The sequence below is a fragment of the Carettochelys insculpta genome, chromosome 1, assembly GCF_033958435.1.
Source record: "Carettochelys insculpta isolate YL-2023 chromosome 1, ASM3395843v1, whole genome shotgun sequence".
Taxonomy (NCBI): domain Eukaryota; kingdom Metazoa; phylum Chordata; order Testudines; family Carettochelyidae; genus Carettochelys; species Carettochelys insculpta.
The window spans coordinates 50592466-50612287 of record NC_134137.1 but is presented as its reverse complement, the minus strand read 5'-3'; the positions used below and the strand labels follow the sequence as shown (position 1 = coordinate 50612287).

General features: G+C 41.1%; 1 protein-coding gene across 5 annotated transcripts in view; it reads right to left on the bottom strand.

The window, feature by feature from the left end:
- PAN3 (poly(A) specific ribonuclease subunit PAN3) overlaps positions 1-19822 on the bottom strand; it is a 119983-nt gene that overhangs the window by 27161 nt on the left and 73000 nt on the right. For 3 of the 5 annotated variants that reach the window (XM_074985907.1, XM_074985922.1, XM_074985938.1), the window contains 7 exons: positions 19472-19576; positions 18548-18605; positions 15546-15707; positions 15103-15219; positions 13905-14006; positions 1508-1673; positions 937-1024 (listed from right to left, as the gene is read on the bottom strand). In XM_074985907.1, the coding sequence (XP_074842008.1) occupies positions 937-1024; positions 1508-1673; positions 13905-14006; positions 15103-15219; positions 15546-15707; positions 18548-18605; positions 19472-19576 (798 nt within the window). The remainder of the gene's footprint in view (positions 1-936; positions 1025-1507; positions 1674-13904; positions 14007-15102; positions 15220-15545; positions 15708-18547; positions 18606-19471; positions 19577-19822) is intronic. The other 2 variants (XM_074985914.1, XM_074985930.1) reach the window with 2 other exon arrangements.

Here is a 19822-nt window from a genome sequence, read left to right as displayed (position 1 = left end):
GTGTCGGGAGATTATTAATGAAGTGCTGTGGTGCTAATGCAGCACTTTATTAAGCCAGTTCTCCCCCACAGCATCTTCGAAGCACTGGCTTGCGTGTAGCCGTGGCTAACCCACTGGTACTTTGAAGTGCCCGGGCTACTAAGAAATTCCTTTACTTCTCAAAATTTTGATGAGTAAAAGGGACTTCAAGGTAGCCCGGGCACTTGGAAGTTCTGACGGGTTAGCTGCGGCTACATGCAAGCCGACACTTCAAAGTTGCTGCGGGGGAGAATTAGCTTAATCAAGTGCTGCATATGCACCACAGAACTTCATTAATAACCTCCAAACACCCTACTTATCATGCTCCCTTCGAAGTTAGGAGCTAGTGTAGACACAGCGTTACTATATTCACATTAGCTTCTGAAGTATTCCAGCTAGAACAGCATAAAAATGGAAAGCAGAAACAAAAGTACAACAATCAGTAATTGTTTGACTGATATTTTCTGTTAAAACCCAGCTTGATACATGGCCCCATTTCTGCAGTAGCTTCATGTGCACATCACATCTGGAATTTATTGTCCATTATTCACTCAAGTTTTCATACTAAGCTTAAAACAAGATTTTTAATTCTTCTTTTAGAAAGGAATCTTGGTTCCAATGGCTCCTCATTTTTGTAGTTTTGCAAAGTAAGCCATAGTATGCTTTGCTTGTTAATATACGAGTGCTATCTTATTGTTGAAGTTTCAGTTGTAACAAAATGACAGCTCATGTATACAAAAATCACAAATTGACGCAATTTAGGGATGAAAAGTGTTAAAACTAGATATGCACTGAAGTCTACAAATGTCATATGTCTAGACTTGAATTCCACATGAAACATTAAATTTCAATTTGTTCTTGGCACATATTAAGCTACAAAAAAACAATTATATAAGTAGTATTGCTTTATCATCCCACCTGAAACTGAGCCATTAGTGCCAGTGGATTATTCTGACTGCTATCGAATGTTAAAACATCAAATACTCCAACACAATTCACTCGTAACCTACAAAAACAGGAAATAGGGAAGAGATTTGGTGTTGATTAGTGTTTCCTGACATATATTGTATACAATAAAGGGTAGGCTTCAAAAAAAGTCATCTAAGCTCTTCCCACTGCCAGTTGACTAAGTTTATTATTATTATTATTATTATTATTATTATTAACCACAACAATAACAGCATATGCTGCAGATTAAAGCTTTTAAAAGGTAAGAACTACAGTGAACAGATCCACAAATGTGTGCTGCTTATTGGATGTTTTCAGAGGGCAAGATGTAAAATCACTCTAAACTTAATTTATAAGAGCTTAATTTTTAGAAGTAAAATCTTTCTCCACTACATTATTTTTGGGCCCACATAACACAATTTAGTCAAAAATTATTCGTTTTTTTCCCCCCATAACTGGCTCAGGTATGTAATTAACAACTATTTGTAGCGCATAGCTTTTTAAATTCTATTGTTAATTAGTAAGATCTATTTTCCACTACCTTGTCTTGCCTGTTACTAGAATCTTTGTTGGATCCATAACACGACATGCCAATCCTGCTGTATGAATGGTTCTCAACGCTGAACTGAGCTGCACAATATATGCCCAAATAAGAGACTCTGGTAGCAGCCCAGCATGTTGCCGGGGCAGAGGACCATCATGCTGACCTAAAAGCAAAATATTATAGTATCAATGAACAAACAAAATGCAGCTAAGTTTATGTGCAAGGATAGTACCTAAAATTTAAGTTTATGTATTCTAAACAAAGAATTGACCAACATATGACCATCTCATTCTACTTTTTGGCTATGTCTACACTAAGAACTATTAGTGGGATTTCCAGCTTGCACCTGTACTCCAGCTAGTGCACATCTCAGCTAGCATGCTAAAATAGTAGCGTGTAGCTGCGTTAGCATGGGCAATGGCAACACAGTCTAGTTGCCAAGAGTACAAACTCACCTAAACCCTGTGGGTACATACTTGGAACAGCTAGCCAGTCTGCTGCTGCCCTTGCTGCAATGGCTACACTGCTATTTTTGGAGTGTTAGTACAAACATCTGTACAGAAGATGGGAATCCCACTCATTTGCAGCATGACATGCATGTGACATATGTTGAACCTCTCTAGTCTGGCAACCTTGGGATCTGACTGATGCCAAACCAGAGAATTGACTGAACCATGGGAAGTCAATGTTGTCTAGCCGCATTACTAACACTTCCACTGATTACTGGGCTCTTCAAAAGACATTTAGGGATAAATTACAGATAAACAACAGCACAGGACACTGACAGCCAGGACTGGTAGCTATAAAAAAAACTTTATTGGACCATGGAAAACTTGGCCACACCCATGAGAAGTGAAGTGGTTGTCCAGCTAATGAAAATTATCCTGGATTATGAATGTTGCTGGACCAGAGAATACAAGAGTAAAGAGGTTCAACCTGCATGCAAATATTCAAAAAGCAGAAGCCAAAAACATCCAAACCAAAAAAGCACATATCACAATAGCTACTACAACATACTACTTGTATCCTTTTGCGCTCTAATGCTATATAGTGAGTAAAATGGTGTACAAATTAGTCCCTCCTCTAATCCCAGAATGCACAGACATGAAAAACAAACAAACAAATCTCAAATTCCATTAGGGAAAGGAGAATGAAAGATTCTATGGTTCAACAGAAAGTATATGCTGAACCCTATTGCTGCAGATCATTGTGATCCAAGTCACTAGAAATTTGGTCTTTACCACAGTATTAACGTTCATATCCATATGTCATAAGCTGTTCTGAGGAACACTGAGCAAAGCATACCCTTTCAGGACAAAAAAGCAGTCTTGTAGCACTTTAAAGACTAACAAAATAATTTATTAGGTGATGAACTTTTGTGGGAGACCCCCACTTCTGTTAGGTGATTGGTGAGCTTTCGTGGGACAAACCCACTTCTAAAGAAGTGGGTCTGTCCCACGAAAGCTCATCACCTAATCAATTATTATTTTGTTAGTCTTTGAAGTGCTACGTGACTGCTTTTTTGTTTTGACAGAATACAGACTAACACAACTGTGTCTCTGTCACTATCCTTTCAGGAGAAATTGAACTAAATTTGACTATAAATCAGATTAGCGCTTTTCTGGTATTTAAATAGGTCACATTAAAGGCTTGTTTTGAGAATATCAGGATCATCAACATGGCTCCGCTTAGTAACTCCCTAATTTAGGAGTGGGGAACCCCTGTCCTGCAGTCTGGATCCAGAACACAGCTTGTCTGTATCCAGACTGGAGGCTTGGTGGTCCCCTCCACAGATTCCGATTCACAGCAGATTCAGCCCATGGGCTCTGCCAGGGCCAGGGGTCAGAAAGCAGCTCCAGGCTCCTGTTCCAGCTGGGAGGAGACTTCCTATCGCTGCTCTGATTGGCCAGAATGCCAGCCTATCAGTGGAATGGAAAGGAGTGCCAGAGAGTGGGTGGGAGGGGGAGCAGAGCCATGTGTGGCCAGGGGTGCTGCACAGGTAAGTACACCCCCGTCATGCAGACCTGGAGCCCCCAGACAGCTCCTGTGCCCTCTCCTCCATCCAAATTGCCACCTCCATGGACTTCCTGCCCCCTCCTACCTAGACCCCTCATTCCCACCCTGCTCTTGATCCCTCCCACCCAACCAGGCTCCACACCTGAGCCTGCTTCTGCCCTCTCCCTCCCAGACCCCCCACTTCCACCCTGACCCCTCCCTTCCAGATCCCACATCCCATCCCCTCCTACACCATTCCTCTCACCTAAACCCACATCCCCAGCCTGCTAATGTACCTCTTCTGCCCAGACCTCCAACCCTTCTTTTTCTACTCCCCTCCAGCCCAGATCCCCCACCCACAGCCTGCTCCTGCACCCTACCTTCAAGACCCCATAATCAGTCAGGGACCAAATCAGTGAGATTTTTTGTCTGTTTGTTTGTTTGTTTGATTTCTGCTTCTCATTTCTATAGCCCCCCAACTGATATGTCTACAGGTCAGTGGCCCCCGACCTGAAAAAGGTTCCCCCACCCATGTCTTAACTCAACAGTGCTCTTACATATGTGCCGCAACACTGAGAAATTACAAAAATCCTTTTCCATTTAAAATTTAATTTGTTTTCTCCACACCCCAGAACCTGCCAACATTTCTGGCAAACTGCTCGAGGCTGTAGTTAACAGTTGCTATTGGTAAGTAAAGCACACTGCTGTACATCAGGGTAGCCTGAGGGCAACATCTGGGTATAGAAATTGTATGGTGGGCCAGGAATGCTAATAGCAAGCCCTTCTAGCACTGTGTCAGTGACAGGCCTGTGGAGTGGGGCAGGCTGCTGATCCTGCCCCACATTTGGAGTGAAGCAGGGCTGGACAGAGCCCCTGAGCTGTAGTTGGCCAACATTGTTACAGGGGACTCTCGTTGAAATTTTACTGTTTTGGGGGTTGCAGGAAGGCCAGCAGGAAAGGATGCTTCTTGCTTTCATTTCTGTTAACCTCTTTATCTTTAGTTCACTTTTGGTGGCGTGGGTTCCTTTTGTTCAGGTTTTGAAGGACAAGACACTTCCTCCTCTAACCCACAGAGCATTAGCGCACCACTCAGAGGCTCACAAGGATTTAACTTTAGATTTATTGCCCTGTTGATGAATCAGTATGTGACTCATCCTCCACAAACTCGCCTACACCAGTTGCCTCACTTTGCAAACATTTTTAAAATACCCTCTTTTCATCATGCTACCAGTGTTTCATGCCCAGGGGATGACAGGATGCTACTTTATGGGGCAAGCGACTCCAACGCTAAATGGCAATTTACTTAATTTTTTTATTTCTTTATACATGGTGAACTACAGAAGATGTTATATACCTGGCAAGAATGCAAGTGGTTCTTTTAAGATCATGACTATTACACCTGTTTAAGAAACAAAACACTAGAATAAAACTTAATCTTTGTTCTATCCAAAGGAAAAAAAACAGCTAAACTTATCTTCTTGGAGAACTGCAATTGTTTGTTATTTGTATTACTGTAGCACCTAGGAGCCCTAGGCACAGGCCAGAACTCCATTGTGCAAGGTGCTGTATAGAAACAAAAAACAGTCCCTCCTCTAAGAGGCTTACAATCTAAGTACTACAATGAGAGCCATATTTGCTTTTTGATACTTAAGCAGAAAACATTGAAAGAGCTCACCATATTTTGAGCAAAGGTAAAAAAGATCACGGAATGATTATTCAACTAAAATACCGAACATTATTTCTGCAATGCAAAGCTGGACTTTTCTGTCCCAGCTAGGTACATAAGCAGTTGTTGATCCAACATGCTTTTTCATAATGGGAGCTGGAGAAGAGCAAGGCGTAAGACAAAAGCTGACCAAGGCAAATGCATAATGCTGCATTGATCCCTCAAAAACTATTTATAGCAATCATTGCCCCTCCCTTGATAAAACAGAGAAAATAGCACAAACATTATTCTGAGTATTTAATTTTAGTCTGCTCGAAATACTGTGAGAAATAAGGATTTGTGGCTGTGACAAACAAAATTAACATTTATATTAATGCAATGCAAATAAGTTGAAACAGACTCCTGGGAAACCCCCATCAAAGCTCTCATTAGTAGTACAGGTTGAACCTCTCTAGCCCCAAACACTCTCATCTGACATCATCTGTAGTCTGGCATGATTTTAGTTAGATGGACAACCACTTCTCATGTGTTTGGCCAAGCTTTCCATGGTCCCATAAAGTTGACTTATAGCCACCAGTTCTGGCTCTCAGGTGTTCCAAGTTATTTAGTTGCAATTTACCCCTAAATGTCTTGTAAGTGCCCAGTAAGCAACGGAAGTGTTGGTAATGCAGTTAGACAATATTGACCTCCCATGGTCCAGCAAATTCTCATATCCAGCAGCGGTCAGGTCGAGAGTACCAGATGAAAGAGGTTCAACCTATATTACAGTAATACAACAATCGACAATCAAAGTTCTGTAGAGTTTGAATTGTAAATGCATGCGCCAAGGAAGGCAATCCCTGTATCAGGATGCTCAAGCGAGATGACAGACAAGCTACGTCTCTACTGCAGAGTTAATGTGGACACATATTTGAGCCTTGTCCTTAGCACAGCCACGCATAAAAATTCTGACCCAAGTATGGAGGTGCTTTCAACTCATAGTATGTTTTTTTCTGGGGCTAGAAAATAAAAAGATACAGTGCTGCTTTCATTGGGCTGGTAACATACTCACTTTGAAGTCATGACACACTTTATCCCACTCAAGGCTGGCAGTCCTCCAGTGCTTACCCACAATTCCCTCTATGTGCAGAGAAAGCCTGATATGTTATCCCGCAATTCACTGGAAAAGAATCAGAAGTGCTGCAGAAAGCTAAGCCATAACAATGATGGGTTAAGACTGTGCCTCTTTTGTATTTGGAGGTTGTCTGCTTCAGCCTGTAAATAATAATTATTTTTCCTAATCAATAAATCATTAGTTTACTGTAGAATTGGCTACCAGCACTGTCTGGTGTGTGAATTGAAGTACAAATTTATCTGGGATAAGTGACTGTTCTCTTGTGATGGGGGGCGGGGGAACCTGAATATTTTGTGGTTTACTCAATCCAGTTTGCCTGGGTGGCAAGATAGATCAGAAAGCCCAAGGGGATAGTCTGTAAGTCCATGGTAAGACTGACTGTGATTCAGGAGTTCATATTATTACGGATTTGATGAAATTTAATTATAGAACATACCACCAGTTTGGGGTATCTTTTTGACAGTCTGCTCTGTGGCTCACACACATGGTTGTTAACCACTGCAGCATGTTATGACTGAAGAGATCAGAAAGTATTTCAAGGATGATGTTTCCTACATAAGTGAGATCCATATACAAAAAAGCCCATTGGTCTAGTTTGAGAGTTCTGTGCTACTTGGCCAGCAGTGGAAGAAACTTTTAAAGGTAAACCCCTTGGTCAAGACACATGGGCTCAATATCAGACCAAAGTTGTGGCCTCACTGGCAGGAGGTTCCCCCCACACATTCAAGTGAATGTAGCTGTGATTCAGAAACCCCGTCTTGTATGCCTGCTAATGAAATGGGAGCTAAATTGATTCTGGATTAGAGAATAAAGTCAGTGACTCAAAAATCATCTAGCCTGCCAAGATTCTCTCTTTTAAAATTTAATACATACTCCTTGGTTTTATTTAACTAGTATTTTGAAAGAGGCACTACAATTCATAGCTTGAATAAGGAAAATAAAATACAGTTCCCCCTCACTGAAAGGATGATGCATCTTCTGTCTAACTGTTCAAAGGACCTGTTGCTCACCTTCTTCTCTTATCCCTTGCCCTGAAAGCCAAGTCTATCTTCTCTAGTACCATGGTATGAATTTTCTGCAGTAGTTTCATTTAAATTTTAAAAAGTACATTTTTGAACGAATCCAGTATGAAAGTACAATGAATACAGCAACTCCTATGCAATACGTTCTTGAATTCAATTAATTTTCACACTGTCTCTACATTGCCAGTATCCAGTCCATTGCAGAATTTTTGTACTACAAACAAATAACTGCATTTCATGAAAGTTATTAGGAATACTGAGGATTCAGGAGAACGACAGATTCAGGCTTCTGACCCTAAGCAGTCATAAAAGGCAGTTTGGGACTGCAATACACTCGAGTCAGCTAGCTGTTTCTGCTAAAGAACTATCAGCAGGGAAACAGTTGGTTTCCATTTATTCTGTTATCTTTAGGTTTCAGTATCAACATGCTCTCGAGATAAAAAGGTTAAGTTTTTACCTCTCAGAACAATTAATTTCTGGCTCTTTGTTGATAGAGAAAGACTATATTCACATCTACTTACATTGTTCACATTTTCAAGGTCCTCAATCATGAGGACTAGAAGCAGTTTAAAACAGACTATGGTCTGGAGAATAATTCAGAGGCAGTGATGAGAAAGATGTAGATTCAGCTTACACTACCCTTGTGTGTGTCTGCTGAAAAAGGGCTGTTTGGAACAAAAGCATCCAACACTCTAAAAAGGAATGCTTAGAGCCTTTGGAAGAATCTGTTAATAAATATGGATAACTCATAACTTTTTATTGCATTGACCAGGAGATATAGAAAGCTTGCTTGTCTTCCAACTTAGAAACCTTTTGGAAAATTGATTGGAAAGGAATGCTGTCCAATGCAGGCAAACACACCCACACAATATTTCAAGTATCAAAACAAAAAAGCAGTCAAGTAGCACTTTAAAAATTAACAAAATAATTTATTAGGTGAGCATTTGTGGGACAGACCCACTTCTTCAGATCATAGCCACACCAGAACAGACTCAATATTTAAGGCATAGGAGAACCAAAACAGTAATCAAAGTTGACAAATCAGAAAAAAAAATATCAAGGTGAGCAAATCAGAGAGCAGAGGGGCAGGGCCTAATACATTATTTTGTTAGTCTTTAAAGTGCTACTTGACTGCTTTTTTGTTTTGATACTATATAGACTAACAGGGCTCCTTCTCTGTTACTATTTCAAGTGTTTACTTTAGCAAATAATTTACAATATGTATAATTGTGGTATAGTTGATTATTTACAATAATTTGATACTTAATTTCTATTAATGAATTGTAATTCATTCAGAGTAAGCCTTCAAAGAAATTTTGTAGACTGATTGCCACAGTAAGGCTATAGTTACACTAGCGAGTTTTGCTGGTAAGACCCAAGGTTTGTTGACAAAACTGGTGGAGTGTCCACACACAAAGTGCATTTTGTTGACAGACTGTTGACAAAACTCAGCATTTTCGCTGGCAGCGTTCTGCCTTAAAGCCACGAGGCATAAGCTGCAGTCAGATTCTGTCCACAAAAAGGCGATGTGGATGTTCTGTTGGGGGCCTTCTCTTGACAGACAGGGCATCCAGAACAATGGGCAGCATTGTCAGCTGTGCTTCTGGGTGCCTGTTTTGTCAAGAGAGCAAATGGGCAGTCTAGCTGCTCTGTCGACAGCGGAGCACTCTCCTGATTTGCTTTTGCATATGGCTGCACCTCTGTCAACAGAAATTTTGTTGGGAAATCTCTTCTGACCAGGACGCCTGTCAACAGAGCGCTGTAGTGTAACCATAGCATGAGAGGAATTTCACCCAGTCTTAAAAACAGACATGACATTATCGTATCTTGTAATATTTCAATACATTAAGTAATAGCACATGAAAAAAAGGAAAAGTGTTCTACCAGAAACTCCATAACAATACATATCTCACAGAAAGACAACAAGTTCCCTTCTTGTAAATGAAAACTGTTAGATAAAACAAGCAGCAAGGGTGAAAAACTGGAATTGTACACAAATAACTATTCTAAACCAACAGAATGCTGTGGCTTTTGAAAAATGTACGTACTACTTCTTTAAATTTTATCCACATTATAACGTACAATACTAATGTTGGATTATCACAGTATACCACCAGAAACAGAAGATCTTTTACAGAATAAGAGGACAGGGAAAGAATTTTTTAAAATTAGGAATTAAACAGAAAGTTCAGGTGTTGTGTGCAAAAATAAACTGCAGTTGTTAGGCCTTTTTCTTCCATCTGTCACGAGAATGCTTTACACCACATCCCTTCCAAAAAATTCTGGAACAGCGTTTGCAGATGACATGGCAAAATTTAAAAGTCTGACCACACTGACACCAGAAAGTGACATGTGAAACAGCTATGTAACCACAATTCTTTTCATTTAACTGTCAAAAACTAGCTTTGCTAACTGTAAGACAGAGGCAAATAAGTTTGCATACCTGAAACCAAATTCCCTTAATTCACTCTTTCCACGTATTCACACCAAGTTGGGCCTCACACTGTGTGAATTCTAAACTTCAAAAGCAGTAGCACCTTTCAGGGCCTCATATTGCCGAGTGCTCTGTGGACATTTACAGAAATGAAATCTCAAATTCCAAATATCCCCTGCATCTCTTGGGAGTCTCTTCCAGGCAGGCAGACAGCCAAGAACCTCTAATGAGGGGTGGGTGAACAATCTATGAAGGTAGCCAAGCCTGAGAATTCAAGTTATAGGCACACAATCTTATTTTCCTCTTTCAAGTTGTTCCTTTTATTGATGCCCACTCTGGTACACTAGAAAACAGTAAGTAACAAAAAGGTAGACCATAAGAGACATCTAAAGGGCTGCACTGGCAAAAATGGCCATTTGACTAGCCTCATTTAAGCAACACCAAAGTCAATTTCAACTTCTGCATGAAGTACCTGTTCCGAGAAGTTGAATAATAAGGACTAAAAGCTACAGGTACTGAAAGCTGCTCAAGCTGTAGTGGAATTAATTTAAAAAGCTTCCTGAAAAGCACTTTGGGAAAGTATTTAAATTATGTTCGTACAATAATAACTACACAGTTGTACTTAACAGCTAGTTTCTGTTTTGGTGGAAAAGAAACAGATGGACCCTTTCTCGTTTTAAGTGCATCATCCCATAACTATGATATGGTATAAAATATTTAGAGAAGGAGATGATGGGGTTTAAAAAAAACAAAAACAAAACAAAAACCAACCAACCAAGACAAGGATAGATTTAAATTTCAATAGAAAAAAAATGTCATGTGGGAGACTTTCCATAATACAGTCCTACTCTTAAAAGTGACTAAAAGAGTAGTTCTATGTTTATTCTCTCTCACTCATTCCACATTAAGTTCACTCAATTTATGACGACTCTTTTTCTTAACTACTAAGCCTGCAAATGTTCATGGAATCTGGAAATCAAGGGTTGTTTCTACACTTGCGGCATGCTAATAAATGGCCCAAAAATGCTAATGAGGCATGGATGTAAATTCCTGGTGCCTCATTAGCATAGGGCCACATAATTTGGAGTCCAGAAGAAGCTCTTCTGGACTCCAAAACAGCACGTAGAGGTGCAGCCGCTGGGGAATCTCTTGCAAGGAAGTCCTCCTTCTGGAGGCCCCTTCTTCCTGACAATTTACATCTGCACCTCATTAACATTTTTTGGGCCGTTTATTATTATGTGTAGAAATGACCAAGGTAATTTGTTTTCCTTTGGGACATGGCTTCCCAAACCGGAATGGAGGGGCGTACCCTCCTGGCGGGGCATGAGGTGACCCAGCCCCCCGCCCCCTGTCATTCTCCCCACCCAAAGAAACAGCCAGTCCCTCCTTCCAGCTCTCAGCCCCTACCATTTCACATGGGTGACCCAGTGAAGGCCCAAGTGGAGCAAGGTGCCTCCTGCAAAGGTGAGTGAGTACAGGTTGAGGGGAAGGAGGAGGCAGATAGGGTTAGATGCGGGGCTGGTGGTGCCCAGCTTGGGAGAAGGGGAGATGCTCGGGAGGTGGCCCACAGGTAGGTGGGGTGGCTGGCGTGCGGCTCAGGTGGGCAGTTCGGGTGGCTGGCCCTAGCAGTGCTGTGGCTTGGACAACTGGCTCCGGAAGCACTGCGGCTTGGGCAGGCAGCTTGGACAGATGGCCCTGGGAGCGCTGGGGCTTGAGTGGCTTGCCCCAGCAGCGCAGGCTCAGGTAGGCAGCTGACTCCAGGGGCTCAGGTGGGCATCCAGCTGTGGCGGGCTGCAGCAGCATGAGGGGCTTGAGTGGCCAGCTGACTGTGGCAGCTTGGGTGGCCAGCTCCAGCAGCACGGGGACTTGATGGTGGCTAAGGTGGCTGGCCCATGGCTGGCGGGTGGGCAGCTGACCCCAGCAGGGTGGAAGCTGACGGTGGGCATCCCTGGCAGAGCAGGGGCTTAGGTGGGTAGGCGACTGGCACAGGGCTCAGGCAGCTGGCCAGCTTAGGCTGTTCCAGGCACCCACAAGGTTAGCCTATATGATCCACAGTTGGTCTCCTAGGATTTCCCAACTTATGAAAAAATGCAACAGCATCTTTCACATTAAATTCATTTGTTTCTGATATTAAATTACATTTTTATTAAATTTTAGGCCAAGAAAAATATTTACTTGTGCTTTTTTTAAATTTTAAATAACATTCTTATATCAAGATTGTGTTTATTTTTAACTACTAGTTGACCTTTTTGTCAAAAGGGGGGGTTAGATGATGGTAAAGAAGAGGTGGCGGGGTGTGAGGGTTTCTCAGAATTCAAAAGCGGGGCATAATGCCGAAAACTTTCGGAACTGCCGCTTTGGAACATCCACAGTCATGATAATTCTGGACATCAAGTTTTAATGTAATTTGTGAGAACCGTATGGAAAGACAATGGGGACAATCTGGTGATAGACAGAGCCCTGCAAATCCATGGGTATCTGCATCTGCAGATGTCAATGTGGATATCCACAGCTCATTTTTCTGATACAGACTCACAGCTCTATTGATAATTTTGAATTGCATCTTTCAAAGTCTTGACTCCTTCACACACTGAAAATTTACTCAGTCTCAATCTAGATAACTAAGTCAAATTTAAACATCTTAAATAAAATTAACACATCTAAAACTCATTGCTTCAGTTTCAACAGGCAGATGGTAAAAAGAGCAGGCTTGGAAAGCATCCACAGGTCTATTTAGAGAATTGCTGTCAGAGCATATTAATCGTTACTTAGAGCTATAAAAAAAAAAAAAAACAACCACTGATTTTTCTACTAAAAGGTAACATTATGGCATGGCTTGCAATTCCCAGAATTTAGATGTGTGGATACAGTATAAAGGAAAAATAATACCTAAGAATACAAAATATGCAGAGATCTTTTTTTCTTGTCATTAACTACAGTTTTACCTTTTGAAAGCACCATGCAAATGTTATTACTTAAGTAGTCCTCATAACACTTGTATGAGTAAGTTAAATCCCCATTTTCCCAATGGGGACCTCTCAAATACAGAGACCAAGAGAAGATTTTCAATGACACAATGACCTGAGATGGCAGTTAAGCATCTGTTATTTGTGCCTTTGAAAATGCTGTTCGTAAGTAACTTGCCAAATGCCACTCAATAACAGAGATGGGATTAGTGCTCAGGAGAGGCCCAATCTCCGTCCCAAATACAATCTAGGGTCCTGTGGCACCTTATAGATTAACAGAAAAGTTTAGAGCATGAGCTTTCGTGAGCACAGACTCACTTCATCAGATGCTGGTCATGGAAATCTGCAGGGCCAGGTATAAATCCCCAGCCTTGCTCTGGCTTATTTATACCTGGCCCTGCAGATTTCCATGACCAGCATCTGATGAAGTGAGTCTGTGCTCACGAAAGCTCATGCTCAAAACTTTTCTGTTAGTCTGTAAGGTGCCACAGGACCCTTCATTGCTGTTACAGATCCTGACTAACACGGCTACCCCTCCGATACTTGATATACAATCTAGTAGATCATACTGCCAAAATGTTGTTGCTTGCTCCTTTCTTGTTTTCGTATGTTTTTGCTGACAAAAAAAAAAAATCAGAAGTTTTCTGACATTAGGAAAATGATCATTGCTCAGCTGATTCAGCTTATTATTGAAAATGCTTCCCATACATTTACTTTCATACAACACTCACAGCATACTAGGAACTTTACCAAATAAACTATGAAAAGAGAGGTATAGACCCTTGGTATTTACAATATAACATTTAACTGAAATTATGAAATGGAACTTACCTATTTCTGCCCCACTATGGCCTGCTTTACACCAGGGAACAAAGTTGAACCCAGATGCGCAATTCTAGCTATGCCATTAGCCCAGCTAGAATTGACATATCAGGACTGACTTTGTTCCCTGGTGTAGATGGGGACTCTTCGGGCTCACCCTGACGTCCCTTACTCCCTGCAATAGCGTGAAGTACCAGTGTCGATGGCTGCATCCAGAGATCAATTTTGCCACAGCTACGCAGACACGGCAAAAATTGAACTCCAGAGGATCGAGCGTGTCTCATTGAGTGTGCAGTAAGTGTAGACATACCCTAACTTTATACCTCAGCTATTTGAAACTGTTTCTGAAGTGATGGTTGAATGCACTTTCCTTACCCCATTTCCTTTTAGTGAAATAGGCATCAGCACTAGGGTCATTAAAGTGTCTGTTCATCATAGTCTCTCCTCCAGCATGAAAATCGTATGCAAACACAAGAGCTTAAAAATAAAAGGAGAAGTGACAATAAGTTATTATCTCTAATACAGGGTTTCTTGGCCTACAGCTCATGACAAAAAGCAGTTTTGCAAGAATGTACCAAAGGGTTGCAGCGCTGGCTGAATTCAGACTCACAAGCTGGATGTTACCATTGGTACACCATGGCACTGAGCCGCTCAAGCTTGACCCAACTGCCACCCTGCCATGATGATAGGAGGTAGAGGGGTGGCAGCACGGCCAGATTTGAATGTGTGGTGACTGTGACTCCATATGCTAGGTTACAACGCTGCTCACAAAAGGCGTCCCAGTTGCACATTCAGGCCAAACCGAAGAGGTGCTATGGCCACAGAAATCTTAACGCTTGGAGTAGAGAACTAAATGCAGCCAGCTCAGTGTGACAGGGAGCGAGGCTGTGAGCAAGTAATAGACGTCATCCTTATTTATTCTAAACCCCCAGGAAGATGACTTTCCATCTTACATACAACACCCTGCCCCCCAGCCCACTCATACCCCATTCTCCCTTTCCCACAATCAGGCAAATCCCCTCACCCCATCATACCAGCCATCATGGACCCCAGCTCCCCAGAGCTTCCCAAACTGCACCACCAGCCCTTTCTGTCCCCCCACTTCATTTTGAAGACACCAAATCTCCATCCTCTTATTTTCTCCCCACCATGAGCCATGTGCAAGGGCTATACCTCCTGGACCCCTCTGTCCTCATCTCTTCCCTCCATCTGCCACTGCACCACCACCTCACCAGCTCTTTCTCCAGCCCCCACAACTCCCCAAACCCTTGTTCACTACTGCCAAAAATTCCCAAATCTCACTCCTACCTAGCGTCCTCTGACACCAGGAGCTGGAAGTTCTGTGTTTGGAGGTCTCAGGTCACTACCAATCACTCAGTTCTACTGGGGGCAGGTCTCTGCCTATTCCAGATGCTCCAGACAGATGTGAATCTAAACTGAGTCTCCACTCCCACCAGCTGACCCAGGTGAGGTGGGGTTGTCATTAGACCAGGGGTAGTCTTGGGGGATTTGTGTGTCATGATAGGTTATCAAAGTTTACAATAGTCCAATAGTTCAATTCCTGGAAACTTACAATGTTCTCCAAATGCTTTAGTGGTAAATACTTCACGCAGAGTTACAATATTTGAGTGTTGAATTTTTTTCCACATGTCAACCAATACCATGCACTTTGTGTTAACAAGACGAAAACCTGAGAAGAGAATAAAACCCACACAGTTTACTTACATTTACTCAGTGATTTTTAGAATCCATTTGATATTTTATGACACTTTGGTATCTGTTCTGAAAGTACTGAGCTGCCACCAACAGAGGCACACCAATATAAAACTTTGCTTGCTCATTTCCAACACTATGGACTGTTATCTAGGCCAAACTCTGCTCTCTTATTCCAACAGCATGATTCATTTCAAAGCCAATTTAAGATTCATGAGTAGTACTATAGAAGTGAAAATGTTTTAGGCTTAAGTATAGGTAGCATTGAAGTTTAAAAAGATGACAACTTATGATTTCCCTCACCATGTATCCTCCGAAGGCAATATGGCAGATCATCTTTGCTATTTACAGCTTTGTAGCATGATGTAATGTACCCAAAGTTGCTTGTTTTCTGTATCCGATTGGGTGGTGGCAGTGGTTCTAAAGGGAAAAGGCTGTGGTAGCTGTCAACTTCTGTAGGGACTGCTAAAGCAGTTTATAGAAATATATTAGACACTAATTGCATTTGTAAAAATCAATATTACAATAGTAAAGAAAATTTGACTTCAAGATATTAAGATGTCAAACAATACTTTGTGTTGTGTCTCAGATACATGCAATAAAAAGTTAAAATTCATAATTCTATCTTTGGCACAAATATAGTTTTCTGTAATGTATTTTTGGATAACAGATAATTGCTTTCTAAAAAATAGTCTTGCCATACTAAAAATAAACATGAGAAGTGAAAACATTGTGTGCCATGAAATACCGGCTTTATTCTAACATAAAACCAATTCATTTATGATTTTTAGGGAGCAGTACATTGGGTAGCTGCCCAACAAACAGCTATCATCTTTTGGTTTGCCTCAAAAATTTACTCTTTCCTGCAGCTAGCGAGGATGAAGATATGAAGGGACATGGATGATCCCCAGTACCCACACATGCCTCATGAATATGAATCCCCCAGTCAACTCTTGAATTGCATTATGAGAGCAGCAGAGAATAGCAAAGACAGACATTGTCAGCGTTCAGAATGAATACACTATTTTGCATGGAGAGTTCGAGAACGGGACTGGAAAGTCAGAAGACATCCAGAACAACAGTCCAGACTAGGAAACTAAGATGTGTTTTTCAACCTGTCATTTAATGTGCTACTACTTGGATTTTAGTCACAACTTTGCATCTAGACAGGGCAAGTTGAATCAAAACCATATTAGCTGTCTGCGGTCACTCCTAAGTTCTCCAAAAGAATGGCCACAATGAGCAATGGCATTTTTAAAAACACAACTTCCCCAATCTACACTAAATGCAAAATCAGTTCAAAATCACGTCAACACAACCTAGTTTACTAGTCTGGACAGTCTTCAAACAACAAAATCTTCCAATTATAAACTCACATTTCTGAAGACTTATCTATGTGGAGAGTTACAGAGTGGCAAGCTACCGTGTGAATATTTAGCAAAGAAGCCTGCTGAGTTCTCAGGCTATGGTCACACTAGCTAGTTTTGTTGACAAAACTGGTGGAACGTCCACACACAAAATGCATTTTGTCAACAGTTTGTCAGCAAAACTCAGCACTTTTGCTGGCAGCATTCTGCTTGTCAGCCATGAGGCAGAGCGCTGCTGTAGACAGATTCAGTTGACAAAAAAGCTGGGAGGACGCTCTGGGAGGCCTTCTCTCGACAGACAGAGCATTCAGTACGGCAGCACAGCCTGCTGTGCTTCTGCGTGTCTGTTCTGTCAAGAGAGCAGCCGGACTGCCTGGCTGCTCTGTTGGCAGAGTGGAGAGCTCTTCTGATTGGCTTTTGCGTGTGGCTGCACTGTCAACAGAAGTTTTGTTGGGAATTCTCTTCCAACAGGGACTTCTGTCAACAGATTACTGTAGTGCAACCAAAGCCTAAGAGGCCAGGTGGACCCTTCAAATCATACACTAAACATTTTGAAGAGAGCTTTTTCAAACGCCAGTACGTCAAAGTGCACTATGAGACTTGACAGTAAAGTAGCATGGTCCAAACATGCAGTTAGTGTGGGGCCAGCAAATATGCAGAAGATTTACATCAGGAATTCCTGTGCACTAAGTCTCCACATAGATAAACCTTAACTAGTAAAGGCACTAACTTTAAATAATGTTTGATGTGCCTCAACTCATATTCCCTTGTTTAAGTTATGGAGTGAAGTCAATCCTGTGTTTTGGGAATTTGTATAAGAAGGAAAAATAAAGACAAGAGAACAAGCTGATGGACTTCACAAGCCCTGAGGGCCATTAGAATCAAGCAGAAGTTGGGGGAAGGAGATGCAAGGAAGAAAATTCTTCTTAAAAACAAAGTACCTTTGAACTGTAACAAACATTATGGAGGTTGGTTGAATGCCTTCATTTAGGAAGAACTTCACAAAACTGTTCCCATGCAAAAAGTTCCTCTGAAGTACCACAATATCTGCTAATCACTAAACTTGTGGAATTTGACTTGGTTTTCCTTGATAAAATACTTCCTTGTTCTGATTTTCTATAGTTAAGTTCCTGGTACAGTTCACTTATTTCTTGGTATTGAAGTGGCACCTTCAATAGGCCTTCATTCAATGACTGTCAGTGTACTCTAACAGAAGTGGCCGGGGGTGGGGCGGGAAGATTGCTGAAAAACTCCTCCCATTGGCATAGCTAGTGTCTACACTGAAGTACTGCAGCTGTGCTACTCTAGCATTGTAACTGTAGACATACCCACAGTAGCCAAAGCTAAAGCCTAGAACATAGTCATGTTGATGAGCTTAAAAGTCCTTTCTTCTCCTGATGACTTGCATATTCACTTCTAAAAAAGCAGGCCTTACTACTGTAGTCACACAATAGAATGTGAGAAAGCAAACCATGCTGCAAGCCAACCACTTCACTAACTGGATACAAAAAATCAGTTACAATGTAGATTCTGGACAGGATTTATAAACGGAAATCTGCTCAATTAACTTAGGAACTGCTTACTTTTTAAGCACATACAAATGGTGTTAAACAGACAACCAGACTTATTTTAAAAGTATTTAGCTAAAACTAAGGAGAAGAAAATAGGTAGAAGAAACAGTAGAAACCCCACGATCGGAAAGTGCTTGAAAGGGGTGAAGTACTAAAACAATGACATCTGTTATTAACAGCTCTAGTATAATCAGACCATGCCTAACACTTCATAAAAAACTAAAATTCAGGAACAGTTTTGCTAAAACATGCTGTTAATGTATATTTATTTTAACAAAGTTAGTTGTGCTATGCAATTGTGAGAGCAAGCAAGACTTAGCTTAGAACAACCACAGAAAACTATGACTGCAACTTTCTAGTTACTTACCAGGAACATCTGCTTGATCAATCTGAGCCATTGTTATTAAATGTCTGTTGATCAGCTCCTGAGGAACAAATTATGTAGCCTTATAGTACGGAAGAGTTTAGTTGATCATCTCTGCTCAGCTGAGAGCATAATACCTAGGAAGGGCCAGGTTTCTATAATGGAATAGCTAGCTGACTTTTCATGAGAACTCAAAATCACCAGCTCGAAAAAAACAAATGGATTGAATTTGTAGACTCTTTTTCCAGGTAGGAAGTGCACAAAAGGGAGGTTGCCCCAGGACTACTGCTTCTTATTCGAAGGAGGGTATGAAGGAGATTTGAGTTTTTTTCCTCCTCGATTCTGAATTTTTTAAAAGAAATGTCAGGTGGAAGAAAGGAGCTGTAAAAGGCACATGAAAAAGGCAAGTCTTGGCAATGGGCACAGTATTGAAGGACACCACAGCAGATCAGAGCTACTTCAAGGATACTTAATATCCTGCCCCAGAAGACTAGCAGGTATGCTGAAAATGCTGAGGTAGTTCACCTAACTCCCAATTTCATAATACATTTAAATATGCCTAAGAAATAAAACTACATACTCTGTACATAAAAATTCACATATATGAACATTTTCTGAATTATACGTCCATTTCAATTAGCGGTATTCTAAGCAAATCTAAAATAAAACCCAAATGCCTCACCAAATCTTTAGCAAAGGGGATTAAAACACACGGTCTGCAGACTGCATCACAGTTACAAGTACTGTAATTTTGTTTTCTTTGATACTTCTAGTTTGTCAAATGATTGCACTTTTTGTCTGGAATGAAGAGAACTGTCAGTGGTTATAATGGGCCAACTCCCCTTTTGCTGTCTATAGTTGCCCAACTTTCTTTAAGAATATTGAAGATACTTGAATCCTTTCTGCTTCCACATTATTATAGCTTACCTGTCTGAGTTCATCTGCCATGAAGAAGGAAGGTGCATTTGCTTTTGGCTGCATATAAGCAACATGAGGTGCGGTTGGAGGATAAATGTGATAGTTTGGAAATACCTGTCAGGACAAAATTTAAGAGATTATTTAATATGCGTTTCCTTAGAATTTGAAAAACTGATCTGATTCTGATATACTTTGAGAAATTTTTGACCTGCTGATTTAACAAAATCCTCAAAATGGTAACCATGGTATGAATGTTCTTCTTGAATTCCCTATAATGCTCTAATACAGGGGCTCACAAAGTAGGGACAGGCGCCCTCGAGGAGGCATGACTTTTCATAAGGGGGGCACAGCAGGATCAGT